This window comes from Cupressus sempervirens, chromosome 1 (genome assembly GCF_028749045.1).
Source record: "Cupressus sempervirens isolate cs-2001-9-10 chromosome 1, ASM2874904v1, whole genome shotgun sequence".
NCBI lineage: Eukaryota > Viridiplantae > Streptophyta > Pinopsida > Cupressales > Cupressaceae > Cupressus > Cupressus sempervirens.
In genome coordinates, this window is record NC_143118.1 from 332,432,058 (window position 1) to 332,447,610 (window position 15,553).

Here is a 15,553-nt window from a genome sequence, read left to right on the forward strand (position 1 = left end):
TCAAATCGGAAACTTAAAGAGTATTGTATTGTATGTGTGAGATCCTTATGTTAAAAATCAAGAACAATGATTTTTAACTTTGTATAGCATGTATTTTCTATCATTTGGAGTAGATTTGCATGACTTTGGATTATGGCTCATTTTCAACCATATAGTGTCATGTCCCCAAATTTTAATGTAATAATTAAATTAAATTAATTAATTAACTGATCCCAAAATTTAAACAATATAAGGACATTTAATTAGTTACTTTAATTAATTAAGATGGGGCCCAAGATAATATTTGTATTTGTGGTTCTGATTGATTTAATATATCTTGGACCCATTTTTATTTTCTTTCTGTAGTTTGTGTCACTATTGGCTATCTTTGTACACTCTCAGAAAGTTTCCTGATGGGTATTTAAGCACGACTTGTAGGTAGTCTTTGGGTATGCATTATGGATTATTTCTTTATATTGTGAACTCCTGTTTAGGGTTCTCTGTTGTTCACCATTTCAGAAGTGAAAGACCTTCCCTATCTGGCTTATTGCAGTTTCGGTGGAACTCTCACCCTATTTCGTTGATGCATGTAATACTTTGATCAGATTTGGCAAGTCGGAGCACCATCTCTCGACATATATATTATTTAGTTTATAATATTGTCTGATGTTATTATCATTGTTTAGCGCAAGTGTGTCTGGTTTCCTGCAAGTTACTTGTGTTAATTATATTGCACTATCAAACTTCTCTACATTTCCTTTGCCGTACTACACCACCATACACCCTCGACAACATCATCATCCTGCCACTGTACGAGCACTTGCCATTTTCGTACGTACAGACACCTTCACCTCACAATACAACCTTTCCTAATCATCGTACGAGCTTCTTTAATCACCGTATGACCTTAACTAACCACCGTACAGTTTCTTCCCACAACCGTACGCCCTTTCTTGCTACCGTATGGCCTACCCATTGTGATCCTTGTGCAGTACGAACTTGATTGCTTTGCTCTACCATACAGCATCACACACTTGCTCCCCGTATAGTGGTACTGTACATCAATTTCCCACACGAACTGTCTTGTCTGATACACTATTCACCACATTCAATTGGTTGTTCCTTGCATAGGGGAAAACAAGAACATTACAATGGTATCAGAGCAGAAATCATCGGGAGCATCTCCGAAACTATTCAAAAAAGTGGCCGCGCAACATGAGCAACTAAGGTCGTGCAGCACGGGAGCATCTCCGAAACCATTCGGGAAATTTTTCAAAACTTTCGAGAACATCTCTGAAACCATTCAAGAACATTGTAGTGGTATCAGAACTGGTGATCTTGCCAACCTGCTAAGATGATTGAGAGATTTTGGTACTTGGATCACACTATGGCCCCGAATAGCAATGAAGAGTGGTGGTTGAAAGTACTACAAAGGATTGGCAAAGAGCTCAGTGAGGGTGTTGATCTTCCATTAGATATATTGGAAGTATGTTTGTGTTAGGTGGACCAATTACCTTCAAGATTTATACAGAGAATCCTCTCGCTGACTAAGAATGCCTTAAGTCAACCCAGGCTTTTGAGACACCATGACAAGGATAAAAGATTTGTAGTTACAACATGTCTCAACGAGGTCTTGAGAATTTTGGCTCCTAAAGCACCATATGATGATAACACCATGATAGAGATATTGCAATTGATAGTTGACAGCTTTTAGAGTCTTGATGACTTCAGTAGTGACCCTTTTGGTAGGAGATCTACAATATTGGAGAATTATGCAAATGTCAAAGTATGTAATCTTCTCTTAAATCTTGAATTGCAAAATTTGGTCCATGATATGTTTCAACACTTCTTGGTCACCATCAAGGAAGATCACGATACTAAGATTCTAATTGCTATGGAGAGTCTTATGATTTTGTGCATTGAAGAGATGGATGAGATATCCCAACCCATCACATCTATGTTATGGGTTGTCCATAATCTAGATTGTATCCCCTCTATAGCAGCATATAGATTGGTCAGTAATGTTTTCAAGCATTGTGAAGAAAAACTATATCTCATTTGCACAAGTGGGAATAAATGGATGACAACGATAAGGGTGTTGCTTTACATGAGGAGAATGAAGACATGATTACAGGGCTGCTCCAGGAGGATTTGCTAAATCTTTCTACTACACCAACATGGGGAGAACACCAAAAAAATGAAGAGGTTGCTTGCATGGATCTTGTGAAGACATGGACAAATCATGTTGTGCCTGAGGTTGTGCCTATCACCAACACACTATCTATTGAGGAAGCTCTATCAGTTGTCGAAGTTGTGTCCATCATAGAAGTGGTGTCTAATGCTAAGGTCCACGTCTATCATCGAGTTTGTGTCTGACACCGTCATGTCCATCACTAATGCCGAGTTTGTGTCCGACGTCAAATTCATGTTCATCACCGTCATGTCCGTCACTGATGCCAAGTCCATGTCTACAGTCAAGTTTGTGTCCCACACCATCGTGTCCATCACCGACGTCGAGTTCATGTTTTCATTATCGTCGTCACTGTCGTGTCCATCACCGATGCCGAGTCCATGTCCATAGTCGAGTTTGTGTCCGACACCGTCATCACTGACACTAAGTCTGTGTCCGTGTCCATCATCCTCATTGTGTTTGTCACCATCGTGTCCATCACCGTCATGTCCATTACCGATGCCAAGTTCATGTCCGTCGTCGCCAACACCGAGTCTGTCGTCGAGTTCGTGTCCATCAATGTTTTCGTGCCTGTCACCATCGTGAATGTCACAAACGAGTTCATGCTCCTTACTATTGTGTCCATTACCAACGCCGAGTTCGTGTCCCTTGTCGAGTTTGGCTCCGTCACCGTTGTGTCCATCATCGACATTGAGTCTGTGTTCGTTGTCGAGTTCATTTTCATCACCGTCATTGTGTCCTTTGTTGTCACCGTCACCATATCCATCATCATCATTGTGTCCGTTGTCATCACCGCCACCTTGTCCATTGCCATGTTTGACACCGTCGTTGTCGTCATGTATGTCATCTTCATTGTGTCCATTGTCATCAATGCAGCTGTGTCTATTGCCAAGTCCATCATCATGTTTGTCACCGTCATTGCGTCTGTCAACGTCATTGTGTCCATCACCAACGTCAAGTCTATATCTGTCGCTGTAGTTGTATTTGTCAATGACGTCATGGCTATCTCCGTCATCATTGTGTGTCCCTCATTGTGGATGGATCGGTCACAATAGCTACGTTTGCCGCCATTGAGACATTGTTCACTATCAAGGCTCTATCCATCATCAAGGCTTCAACCGAGGTTCTACGTGTCATTGAGGTTTTAACAGCAGCTAAAATTTTGTTTGCCATTGAGGTACTCTCCGTTGAGGTTTTTTTTGCCAAGGTTCCCTTTACTGAGGTACTCTTTGCTTAGGCTTCCATCATCGCGGCACCCTTTTCTGAATCTCCTGTCACCAAGGTTCTCATAGTCGAGGCCCCCTTCGTCAACATTCTCACCGTTGAAGCTCTCTTCGTCAAGGTTTCATCCATCAAGAATATAATAGTGATCGTTGTGGTTGTGTTAGTAAGTTTGTGCTAGCATCAAAGTCTATGTGCATGACCATACCCAAAGAGATTTTTGAACATAATGACGTGAAATATTTCATCAATTTGTGTCAGTGGGATCTTGTTGAAGGCTACGACAAGGTTTATATCATAGTGGCGCAACAGATGCTTAATGACAGTGTGGTGCAAGGGAGGTTTGATAACAATTCACTCATTTCATCCATGTGTTTGATTTGGGACCCTGGAGTTGTTGATGTTTCGTCAGATGACGAATTGCTTGAGGGCAAGCAATCTTTGGGCAGTGAGGATTTGTCATGTCCCTAGATTTTAATGTAATAATTAAATTTAATTAATTAATTAACTGGTCCCAAAATTTAAATAATATAAGGACTTTTAATTAATTACTTTAACTAATTAAGATGGGGCCCAAGTTAATATTTGTATTTGTGGTTCCGATTGATTTAATATATCTCGGACCCATTTTTATTTTGTTTATGTAGTTTGTGTTGCCGTCGGCTATCTTTGTACACCCTTGGAAAGTTTCCCGACCGGTATTTGAGCACGACTTATAGGTAGTCTTTGGGTATGCATTCTGGATTATTTCTTTGTATTGCGAACTCCTACTTAGGGTTCTCTGTTGTTCACCATTTCAGAAGTGAAAAACCTTCCCTATTTGGCTTATTGCGGTTTCGGTGGGATTCAACCCTCACCTTATTCAGTTGATGCATGTAATATTTTTCTTGGATTTGGCAAGTCGGAGCACCATCTCTCGGCATATATATCATTTAGTTTCTAATATTATCATTGTTTACCGCAAGTTTGTTTGGTTTCCTACAAGTTACTCGTGTTAATTATATTGCACTGTCAAACTTCTCTGCATTTCCTTTGCCGTACTACACCACCATACACCCTCGACAACATCATCATCCTGCCATCATACGGACACCTTCACCTCACTGTACGACCTTTCCTAATCATCGTATGGGCTTTAATCACCATACGACCTTTAACTAACCATTGTACAATTTTTTCCCACAACCGTACACCTTCTCTTGCTACCGTATGACCTACCCATTGCGATCCCTGTGCAGTACGAACTTGTTTGCTTTGCTCTACTGTACAACATCACACACTTGCTCCCCGTACAGTGTTACCGTACATCAATTTTCGCACATGAACTGTCTTGTCTAGTACACCATTCACCACATTCAACTGGTTGTTCCTTGCGCAAGGGAAAACAAGAACATTACAATGGTTTCGGAGCAGAAATCATCGAGAGCATCTCCGAAACCATTTAGGAAAGTGGCTGCGCAACACAGGCAACTGAGGCCGCGCAACATGGGAGCATCTCCGAAACTGTTTGGGAAATTTTCCAAAACTTTCAAGAACATCTCTGAAACCAGTCAAGAACATTACATATAGTTCGTTTCTATTGTTAATATCTTTACTTTTATCAACTAATCCTATTATTGATGTGAAGCAATTGGCCTTTGTTTCAATCAATTGATAACATTCATATCTATTTCATGATATACTTCAATTGCATAATTAAAAACTTCACAATATACTTCCTTTCTTCTACTCTAAATTCTGAATTCAAAAGGATATGTCAATTTATTTCAAAAAAATTTACATGCCAAACCCCAAAAGTTAAATTATATAGCATGCATAAATAATGATGTAATAATTTATTTTAGATTTCAAGGGTAGATTAGATTAAGGAACTTTTCCTACAAATTTTAAGAGAGGATTTTCTCACCTTCCAATAAAATTTTCTAAGAAAGAACAACTGAAAATGCTAAACATAGTCATACGAATGATGAAAACATGCAATTGTACCTTACCTATTTTTAACATTTCATAAGATATATTGATGAATTTAGAGGTTTGGGTGTGTGCATACACATCAATGTGCATATCAAAGATAGATAGATATTCTTAACATATATGAGGTTAAACATAGCTTATGGGACAGACTAACGTAAATAGGCACTTGGTCTTGCATTCGCTAGAAGATCCTATAAATTATTGACCGATGGACCTAGTACGGCTCAAGAGTAAAAAGCAAACATGACTGGAATGTCACTAACCATAAAGCTGGTTGATTTAAATTTGTCTTTGAATCTAAATAAAAGAATAAATATGCAAATATTTGTGCTCAATCTAACAAATTTAAAATATAGACTAATATATTGTATTGAGAGAGCATCAAGTTCAATGCTTAAGTGTATAGTCTGCTTCAAATATAGATTGTTTTAGCACCAGTCTAAGCTTGAAATTTATCAGGACTGTTTTTAAGTGGTCAAGCAACCAAAACAACAAAGGGATATCAATGGCACTGGAGTTTCCATTCACACTCTAAGGCTTATCTTGGGAGAGATTTGCTAAGAAACCCTCAAAGTTTAGTATTACAATGCTTCTTCAAACACGGGTATTACATAAACAACTAATACAGCCAAAGCTTAAATGAGACAAAGTTCATTGGCTGAAAAATAGGATGAGCAAGAACTGACCCTTTAACCATAAGGCCAATGTCCCTGGTTTGAGATTTCCATGATAATAATGTAATGGAAGTCATGCTATTAAGTGTATTTAAAATAAGTAACCAGATGTCTTGTTAACTTCCTTTCATAGTTCTGAACATCTTTTCTGTCTTTCAAATGTATTATAAATGATATTTACATTACTAGCAAATTGATTCTCATAGCATTGCCATCAAGGTGGAGCTTGGATACATGTTTATTTAGTAGCAACAAATGAGTTCTTATAGAATTATAATATTGCCGAATACTCTTAAAATGAAAGTGCTCATCGTAAAAAAATTCCCAATTAAAGATTTAGTGTTTATACAATCTGTAATATGTAGAAAACAAGAAACTTTCAAAACTACTGTGAAATATTTACAATGTTAATTGCCTTGAAAGTAAAGGTGAAATGCTATACACGATTAAAAAAACCAACAAACTGAGTTTTTCAAGACAAAATTTTAAAGTATGAAACGCTATAAGCTACTAGGTATATAGAGATGTGTGATACACAAGATTTTAAGGAATGGTTGTGAAGCTAATCCTTTGTCTCAAACTTGATAATGCCAAAGAAATCTCTTGTATATTGGGACGTTTACAAGAAACTTCATCGATGCACTCAAGGGCAACTGATACCATTGTTACTAACTCAGCTGAATTACATTTATGATGCAGCCTTGGGTCCAATATCTGTAGCCATTCTGTCTCTTTACTCATGGATACCTGGACTCAAACGAATAAAACTTGCTCTCATTATTGAAAACTTCAGAATCAACAATATTTAGAAGCTTGTTTCTTAAGACAATAATAATTAATAATTGTATTCTAAATAAAGCAACATAATGTTTTATGTTGTAAAACACAAAAATTTAGATTTTTGCAATCCTTAGCCCTCGTCAAAACTTAAACAACATCCACTCACAAGCATTAATGATGTAGAATTCAGATTTCACCTTGAAAGATAAGCTCCATAATATTAGAGTTTAATTTCTAGAACCTATTTTCTAGTTTAATATCTCAGACCTTAGAATGAGAACCCCTGTGACAATCCCCTTTTTATCCTATTCTCTGGGCTCCCTTGTTTCACATGTCATTATGTCAAAGAATCCTTGTAATCCTAAGTCCTAGAGTGAAGTCAAGCAACATTAACTAAAATGCATTTCTAACTTTAAGTTAGCATATGATCTTGAAGAGTATTCGCTCATATTAGATTATGATTTCTAGAGTATTTCTATCCTCCAATTTGTACTTTGCTTGGGGACCTCTATCACAATTGACTTTTTGGCCAATCGTCTTGGTCCCTTGTTGCAGTCAGTCTATCTCCAGTCCCAAAATAAAAGTTTAAAAATTGTGGATGGATAAGAAAACTGTTCAAGAAAGGCATGATTTATTTTTTGGTTCCCTTGCACTGACCAGCACCTTGTGCACTTCAATGTGCATGAAAGTTGGATTTAGCAAATATGACTGCCCTCCACATCTCACTGCATGGACTAACTAATGCGCATATCCTTAATCAGGACTCAAGCTTGTATTTCCAAAATATAAATACAAACTGTCATGTCCTCCATTTAAAATCCTAATTATGACAATAAAAATAAGCAGATAGATGATATAAAATAATTATAATAACATTTTTTAAATATATAAATAAATTCAATATAATTACTAAATGTATAATAATATATTGTAATATATTATATTAATATAATAATAATTAACAATATAAGAAAAATAAAGAAATTGTTATGGTAAATCAATGTTGTAGTTGTATTAAACAAAAGAGATGAAAGCTCCTTATATAAATTTACAAAGATGGTGTTCCTAAGAGAAACAATCATGAACTAAAGACGGATATAGAAACCACCTAATAAACTAAAGACTAAGATGACCATTAAAGAAATATTGCAGTATTCTTATACCCTCCCTTAATAGTCATTGTCTAACTATTGTCTTTTTTTCCTTTTACTTGTAAATCACCCAATTTTGGTCTAGCAGACTATAAGCCCCTTTCTGAGTATTTAAATCTATATGCTGGACCATATTATGCGCTTAATCAATTTTGCATAATTTATTAACCTATAATCCTTGATCAAATCGTCAAAGAATTATTTATTCGATTTTATCCTATAATTTGACCACCTTATCCTAATTTTGTTTGATTAAAAGAACATGCTACCTTTTAATTAAATTAAAAAACCCTCTTTATTCTATGTGCACATGGAAAAGCAAATGAAAAATATAAATAAATCAAATCCCACCTTGAGTGTGCACATTTCCAATGAGATAGAATCTTCTGGCTTTTCAAGAAGGCTTTTGGCTCTTTATCTCCACCACTCACTGTTTTTCCTCTTAATCATAACCACTTCTTTTGTCTCTTCAAGAAATGAGCACGTGGATCAACCAAGATTTTATCTCCACCCTTGATCATGCTTTTGCCTCTTAATCTTGACTGTCCGCTCATTTCCAAATCTTTTTAAAAGGAGGCTCTCTCATCACTCTTGAATCAACCTAGAGTTCATGCTATTGTTATGTTGTCATTTTGATTATTGATTTCTTGAGCACTTGCATACTTGCATTCTAACTTAGCATTTCCTTTTCTTGCATCTTCGCTTAGAGAATCTAGCTTAATTAGGAGGAAGTAATCTTTCATCTTGTTAGATTAGCTTTACTTTCTTGTTCTTGCATCTCATCTAGCTTACTTTGCATTTTCGCATACTCATCTTGAGGATCTTGGATACTTGCATCTCTATTGCTTACTATCATTGAATATTCCATTCTATGGTGCACCTTGCAAGGGTCACATCTATTGGATTCATTTGAGAGCCATTGGTACATAGCTACTTGATCTCTTGCACATCATAGATAGGAAGCTAGAAGCTGCCATTTGGGCTCCATATTCCATTGGACATCTCAAATATAAGAGTTTATAGAAGTGACCACATTTTTGGTATACATTTTTTGACACCCACCATGGGGCTAGAACCAAGTTTCTAGCTCCATTTTCCTGTATTTTTGGCTTTTCATGTCGTAGGTCTGCTATTTTGTGCTTCAGTACGAAATGTTGTATGACAGAGTCTTGTTGTGTATACAATATATCTCTGGTCTGCACTTGATTGACTGTCATTTGTAGTCTGTCACCCTGCTTCTCTTGTTGTATCACCTAGCTTTCACAATTTTATTGTTCTAGTTCTGGACATCGGTCACTTTGCAGGCTCTGTCACCTAGCTTCTGGAAGTTTACAATACAATATTCTAGTGAAGCCTGTTTCCTCGCACATCTTTAACAACTTGCATATTTCAGTTTTGTAGCTTGCATATTTAGGTTTAGGATCTAATCAAGTGGTCATGCAGGTTTAATATGTTTTATTTTGGTATTATATGTACTAACTTGCAAGTGCAAAGCAAAGGAAAAGGAAAAAATATATCAACATGCTTGTTGTGAGCTTTCATTTTCATAAGGCACATTAAAAGCTCATAAGTAGGAGTTATTTCCATTGGTAGAGAAGCCTGCTCTTGTCTTTCTAAGACAATCAGGAACCTAGACCTTGTTACAAGATTCAAGAATTGGCAGATTAACAAATTTCTAGATGATTGATTGATTGATTAACAGAGGAACAAATGTGTTCCTTATAAAGAATTACAAGAATGCTGTTTCTAAAAGAAACAACGTAGATTGAAGACGAATTTAGAAACAAATCTGAAGACAGGCTAGGAAACATTCCTATTTGGACTAAAGATAAAAGAGACAAGATGGGAAACATTCCTATCTAGACTGAAAGACAGACTACAATCAAGTAGTTGACCATTATATAAAGTATAAGATATTATCTTAATACCCTCCCTTAATGATCAACGTACAGATGTCAGAACATTCTGGGATAATTGAGACCCTCCTTGGATCTACAGAATGCTAAAACCAAGAAGCTTTGCTAGAAGAGTGCTATGACTCAAAATAGATTGCAATTACAAAACTTCATTTTTGTGGAAAAAATGGTAAAACCTAGAATCTCACGCAACCTTGCGTATTACAGACATGAAATGATTTTTGAGGAGAAAATCAAAACCCATAAAAATAGAAACAGATTTAGAAGGCGAAAAATGTAGCTTCGCCTTGATCAAGAAGCTTGACAACTTGTGATATTGTTTCATGCAGCTCCATTAGATATTTCCAGATTTCTGTAGTTGACTTGCCAGAAGGAATCTACGGTACCAAATCATCGATAACAGAGAGCTTGAGAAGCATAACAGCCTCTCGATTGTGATCATCAAACTTGTCTTGTTCTGCTTGGTTGGAGGTCGGACGAGTCTTTATGCCTAGAACAAGCTCATCCAAGCGACGATACTTGAAGACAGTCAGCATGTGCTACTTCCAAGTGTTACAATTGCGGCCATTTAATCCTTGACTGCCCTCCAACATCAAATTAGTCAAAGATGTCATTTCAAAGAATTCAAGTACAAACTTCAAGACTGAAATTCAATAGGCACAAATTTCAAGGCAAAAATACGGAAGACCCAAAAGAATCAAAGTGACCCAAAAAAGAGCTTGAAAAATCCAAAAGATATATGTTGTCATTTTCTAGATCCACTGGCTTGAAATTGAGGCACAAAAATCAAGGCACCCAAAAAAATCGGATGACAACCCAATTGAGCTCTCGAAAAACCCACCAAGAATTTGCAAACAAAATTTTTATCCAGCCCCAAAAATTAGGGTTTTGAGCTAAAAAACCAGTCGACGGCCATGGAGATCAAATTTGCAAGAAATGGCAGATTTTCTAGAAAAATGGTCAAAAAAAGGCAATATGAATAGACGAACAACGCTTGAAGGAGGTTACAGCAATATGGAGAAGGAAGATTGATGCCCAGAAATCACGCGATCAAAAAAAAGGGCACGTTTTGTTCTAAAAAAAAATGACCTACGTGTTTGGTTTCTTCAATTTGCAAAGCAGTGATCTGAAGATAACCGCCAAACTTGTTACTGAACCTTGCAAAAAAAATGCGTGTAGAAGACACCGAGTTCCTCAACCACAAATGCAAGTTCATAAACATAGGAGCAGGAAAAAATGCAAGTGCAGAAAGATCACAATTTTGAGGGCAGAGATGCTTCAATCTCCAGACAAATTCAACGATTTGTTGATGATCCAAAAATCCGAATAGAAACCCTACCCAGGTTTTTTCAAACACAAAAAAGCTCTGAAATTTTTCCAAAAAATTTAAATGCAATTTGCAAATGGAACGAGCACCAACAAATGCATAGAATAATTTTGAAAAATTTATGCACTGATAATTTCAAAAGAAATTATAAATTTTCGAAATAATAACGTATTAGGCTCTGATACCATGTTACCAGATTCAAGAATTGGCAGATTAACAGATTTTCAGATGATTGATTGATTAACAGAGGAACAAATGTGTTCCTTATAAAGAATTACAAGGACAGATTGAAGACGAATTTAGAAACAAATCTGAAGATAGGATAGGACACATTCCTATCTGGACTGAAGATAAAAGAGGCAGGATAGGAAACACTCCTATCTAGACTGAAAGACGGACTATAGACAAGTAGTTGACCATTATAGAAAGCATAAGATATTATCTTAATAGACCCTTTGGTTTGGATCATAGAAAGTAACTTGGGATAAGGTTGCTCTTTAGTGACCTTAATGAACTTTACTGGTGTATTTGGGAGAAGCTTGTGAAGTAGGCGAGTATGCTCTTTTCTTCCTAAGGAAATATCAGAAATCTAGACCTTCAGTTGTTATCCATTTCTGTTTAGATCCTTTAGGGGGTCTACCATTGAGGGAAAAATATTGCGAAAACGACCCAAGTGGGAACAATTCAAACCCGGCTAGTCCAAAGGTGGCTTCACATTCAAAAAAAATTATGGATTATAAAGATATATATGCTTGGACCTACGAAGATTTAATAGGGCTTTCGCCTAAACTTTATATCCATCGGATCCTGCTAGTGCAAGGTGTCGTACTTGAGTGCAAGCAATTGTATAGGATGAATAAAAACTACGCAGCATGGGTAAATGAAGAGATTGAAAGAATGCTTGATGCAAGCATCATATTCTATGTGCAAACAAGTGAGAGGGCATCCTCGATGATAAATTTTGTTGAAAAATGATGTCAACCAAATTAGAATACGCATGGACTTCTGGTGTTTGAATGCGGTCACCATCAAGGATCCATACCCAATACTTTTTAGGGATAGCATTCTAGAAGAAGTTGTTGGACATGAGATCTATTCATTTATGAATGGATATTTTTTGGTACAACCAGATATCAATCGCCGAAGAAGATAAACCTAAAACAACTTTTGTAATGGAAGGCAACGTTCAGACTCTATAATTCTCCAACATTTCAAAAGATATCCTACACATTTTCGACAAGATGTTGGTTGGGAACTTCGAATCTTATCTTGACAATTGGTCAATTTTTAGTGACGAGGACAAGCACCTAGTAGCCCTTAGGGAGTGTATGGAGATATGTAGACAAGCTCAATTGGCACTTAATCGAAAAAAGTGCAGATTTATGGTGTCGCAGGGGAAACTATTAGGCCACATCATATGAAACCAGATTGAAGACGGATCCAAATAAGGTGCATATAATTTTGAAGATGGAACCTTGATAGGAGTAGTCTAGGGTAATGTAGATAGTGGACAAACACTCCAGGTATCCCCTACTTACACAGGTTACTCTTAATCCACTAAGAACAACTTCTCGCTTTGACTATTCTATCTATTCAAGCCTGCTCATTAGTTTGAACTTCATTTTATGCCTCCTTACTGGTTCATTGGTTCTTGCAAGGGTTGGAGGCTCTTCCTCGGGTGTCTTGGACTTCTTTTCATCCATTTCCCGCACTTCATTCATTAGGTTTCTATACAATCCCTTCAAATCCTTAAAAATCTCCTATTAGGCCTAGTAGCCCTCAATTAGCCCTCCAAATGGACTAAGTTGTGATTGGTGCAAAACTTTCCTCAAGGATGCTCCAAACAAACTCTAGATTGGAATACCCTTTTCCAAGGTCTTCAAGATTCTTGGAGTCTCAAGTTCCCAACTTCTAGTGGATGCCCTATCCCTATTTTTAAGGGTTTGCTAGGATTTAGTGGTCCTTTAGACCAGCCAGCAACAAAACACTCTTTCTCCTTTCCTAGTGATCTTGGGTACTTGTTCTTCCACATATAGTGACTCCACTCCATTCTCTATCATGCCATAACACCCATTCCAACTAAAATGCTGTACCCTTGCAAGAATACCTCTTTCCTTGGCACAATTTCTAGCCGAGTACCTCACAATCTCGGCTAGGGCTTCCAAGGAATTGGCTTGCCCATCACTGTTGGTCCCATTCTCTCTAACCCATAATTTACAAGATGTCTACTAGCATTCCTCAAGGTTTCATGAGGTTTTTAACCATGGGGAATGCTGGTAGACACCATTTTGCCAAGTTTGCCCAATACAAGTCAGCAAGCAGACAGTTTAGCAAAACATTTATTGTGCACACCAATGGATTGTTCAGAACTTCAAACCAAAACAAAATAATAGTAAAAACAATGCAGAAACTATATTGAAAAAGAAGAACACTAATTCAATCACATATCAATCCAAAACTCCAACCTTCATTCCAATTGCCATCAGTTTGTTGTTCTACTATATGATGTCGTACAATCGCAAAATTCTTAACCGTACAAAAGTTACTTGAAGGGCCTTACATACTCATTTCACACCTAACTCAACCAACTTTGCAACTTTGACAAGAAAAGTTGCACCTTTTGCAAAATTGACAATTTTTGCATCTTAGACTTGGTAAGACTATACCTTATGACCCCAAAACATACATGGAAGGTATTTAGGCCATATTTAGACCATTTCCATGTCTACCTACCCCACTATGCTTATTTAGCCCTCTAAATCAACTTTTTACACTTTTGCTCCTAATTGACAACAAATGCATCATTACATCTAATTTGTTCATCTCATGCATTACATTAGTGTTCAATGTTTCACATGCATGACTTATGACTCTTTATTTCTATCTACTAGATCTTATGTCTTATCGAGGCTCCTAGACCTTTATTTGCTTCTTAGTGACCTATCCTAGGGGCTCCTGCACTATACTCCCCCAATGAGCTGAAAAGTCCTTGTAGGACTTTAAGAGGGAATGAGAGAAAGGTCAATGCCCTTCTTCTTGAAGTCCCCTTCTGCAACCCAAGTGGCCTCACTATCTAGTTTGCCCTACCACTTTACAAGATGTTTCATGTAGGTTTTGTTCCTAGTCACTTTGTACATTTTAGAACTCAATACTTTTTCAGCTTGTAGATGGCTTGGGTAGGGTTGCCACAATGTCTTGCAAGTCTGCATCCTCTACTAGAGTGGAAGATGGGCTAGGGCCCTTGTATGCTACTAGATTTGCAACTGTTTACCGTACAGGTAAAATAAATGAATGCATACAAACCATGGAACATGAACAACAAACTCCTTTTATTATATTAGCATATGCCAGACATTACATTATCAAATATGATGGTAGAAGATGATTTACAATGATCCTAGACGGGATATAAATACTACCGCCGAACCTTCCCGAAGGAGTCCGTTGGCCACAACATTACATCCACTACAAACTATTACCCATTGGCTACAAATACAAAACACCGATGACCATCATTCCGTCGGCTACAGAAACACCGCTGGGACCATCCAATCGGCTGACACCACCCCCCCAAAAAGAAAAGTCGTCTCCTGACGACTAACAAAATTAGGAGACAACTTACAAACAACAAAAGAAATACTAAAGAGAAGGGGGTGTCCCAAAAGAGTGCTGCCAGTGACGTAACTCATACACCTGCTCTGTCTTGATGCGAAGATCTGTCTGAATCTGAGAATTAACCTCGACTACCTCCTTTAGAAGAAGCGCAGCATCCATAGCCTGCCTCCTAGCTAACTGCATCTCGTGCTCCGCCGCATCCTTATCTTGGACAGCCGCTTTTGTACCTTGCCTAGCCATGTCCCTCTCCTGCACCGCTGCTGCCATATCTGCCAGTAGTGCCACCCGCTCTGCGGCCCATGCTGCCTGCTGATCGGCCAAGTCGGCGGCGAGCTTCTTTCTAGCCTCACTCTCAGCTGCCAATGATTTCTCTGCTGCAACCCTGTCCACCTCCGCCCGCTGACGACCATAGTAAACATCCTTGTACAATCCCACAATCTCATGTGCCAGCTTCATCATAGGGGTGTCACTGGGTCCCAACTCCAGCTCAGTAGCCCAATTTGCCAACATCTCAGCTGTCTCCACCGCCGGCCAACCCCTGTCTACAAAACAAGTCTGAAATCGTCGAGGACAAATCCCACGGATATATGCTCTGATCAAATGCCACTCCCTCCGCCGAGTCAGGGCCTGAATTGCCGCATCATGTCCCTTCTTCAACGCAGACTTCATAGTCCTGAGGTAATCCCGACACCTGTCCTCATCCGACCCGTAATCCTCCTTGGCGA

At 37.9% G+C, this 15,553-nt stretch overlaps 1 protein-coding gene across 5 annotated transcripts in view; it reads right to left on the bottom strand.

Moving 5' to 3' along the window:
- Positions 1-6,331: 6,331 nt before the first annotated feature.
- The window catches only part of LOC149577529 (calcium/calmodulin-regulated receptor-like kinase 1), a 211,056-nt gene continuing 201,834 nt past the window's right edge, over positions 6,332-15,553 (bottom strand). For all 5 annotated transcript variants that reach the window (XM_089824244.1, XM_089824223.1, XM_089824228.1 and 2 more), the window contains one exon: positions 6,332-6,786. In XM_089824244.1, coding sequence (XP_089680370.1) covers positions 6,583-6,786 — 204 coding nt within the window. In that variant the 3' untranslated portion in view covers positions 6,332-6,582. The remainder of the gene's footprint in view (positions 6,787-15,553) is intronic.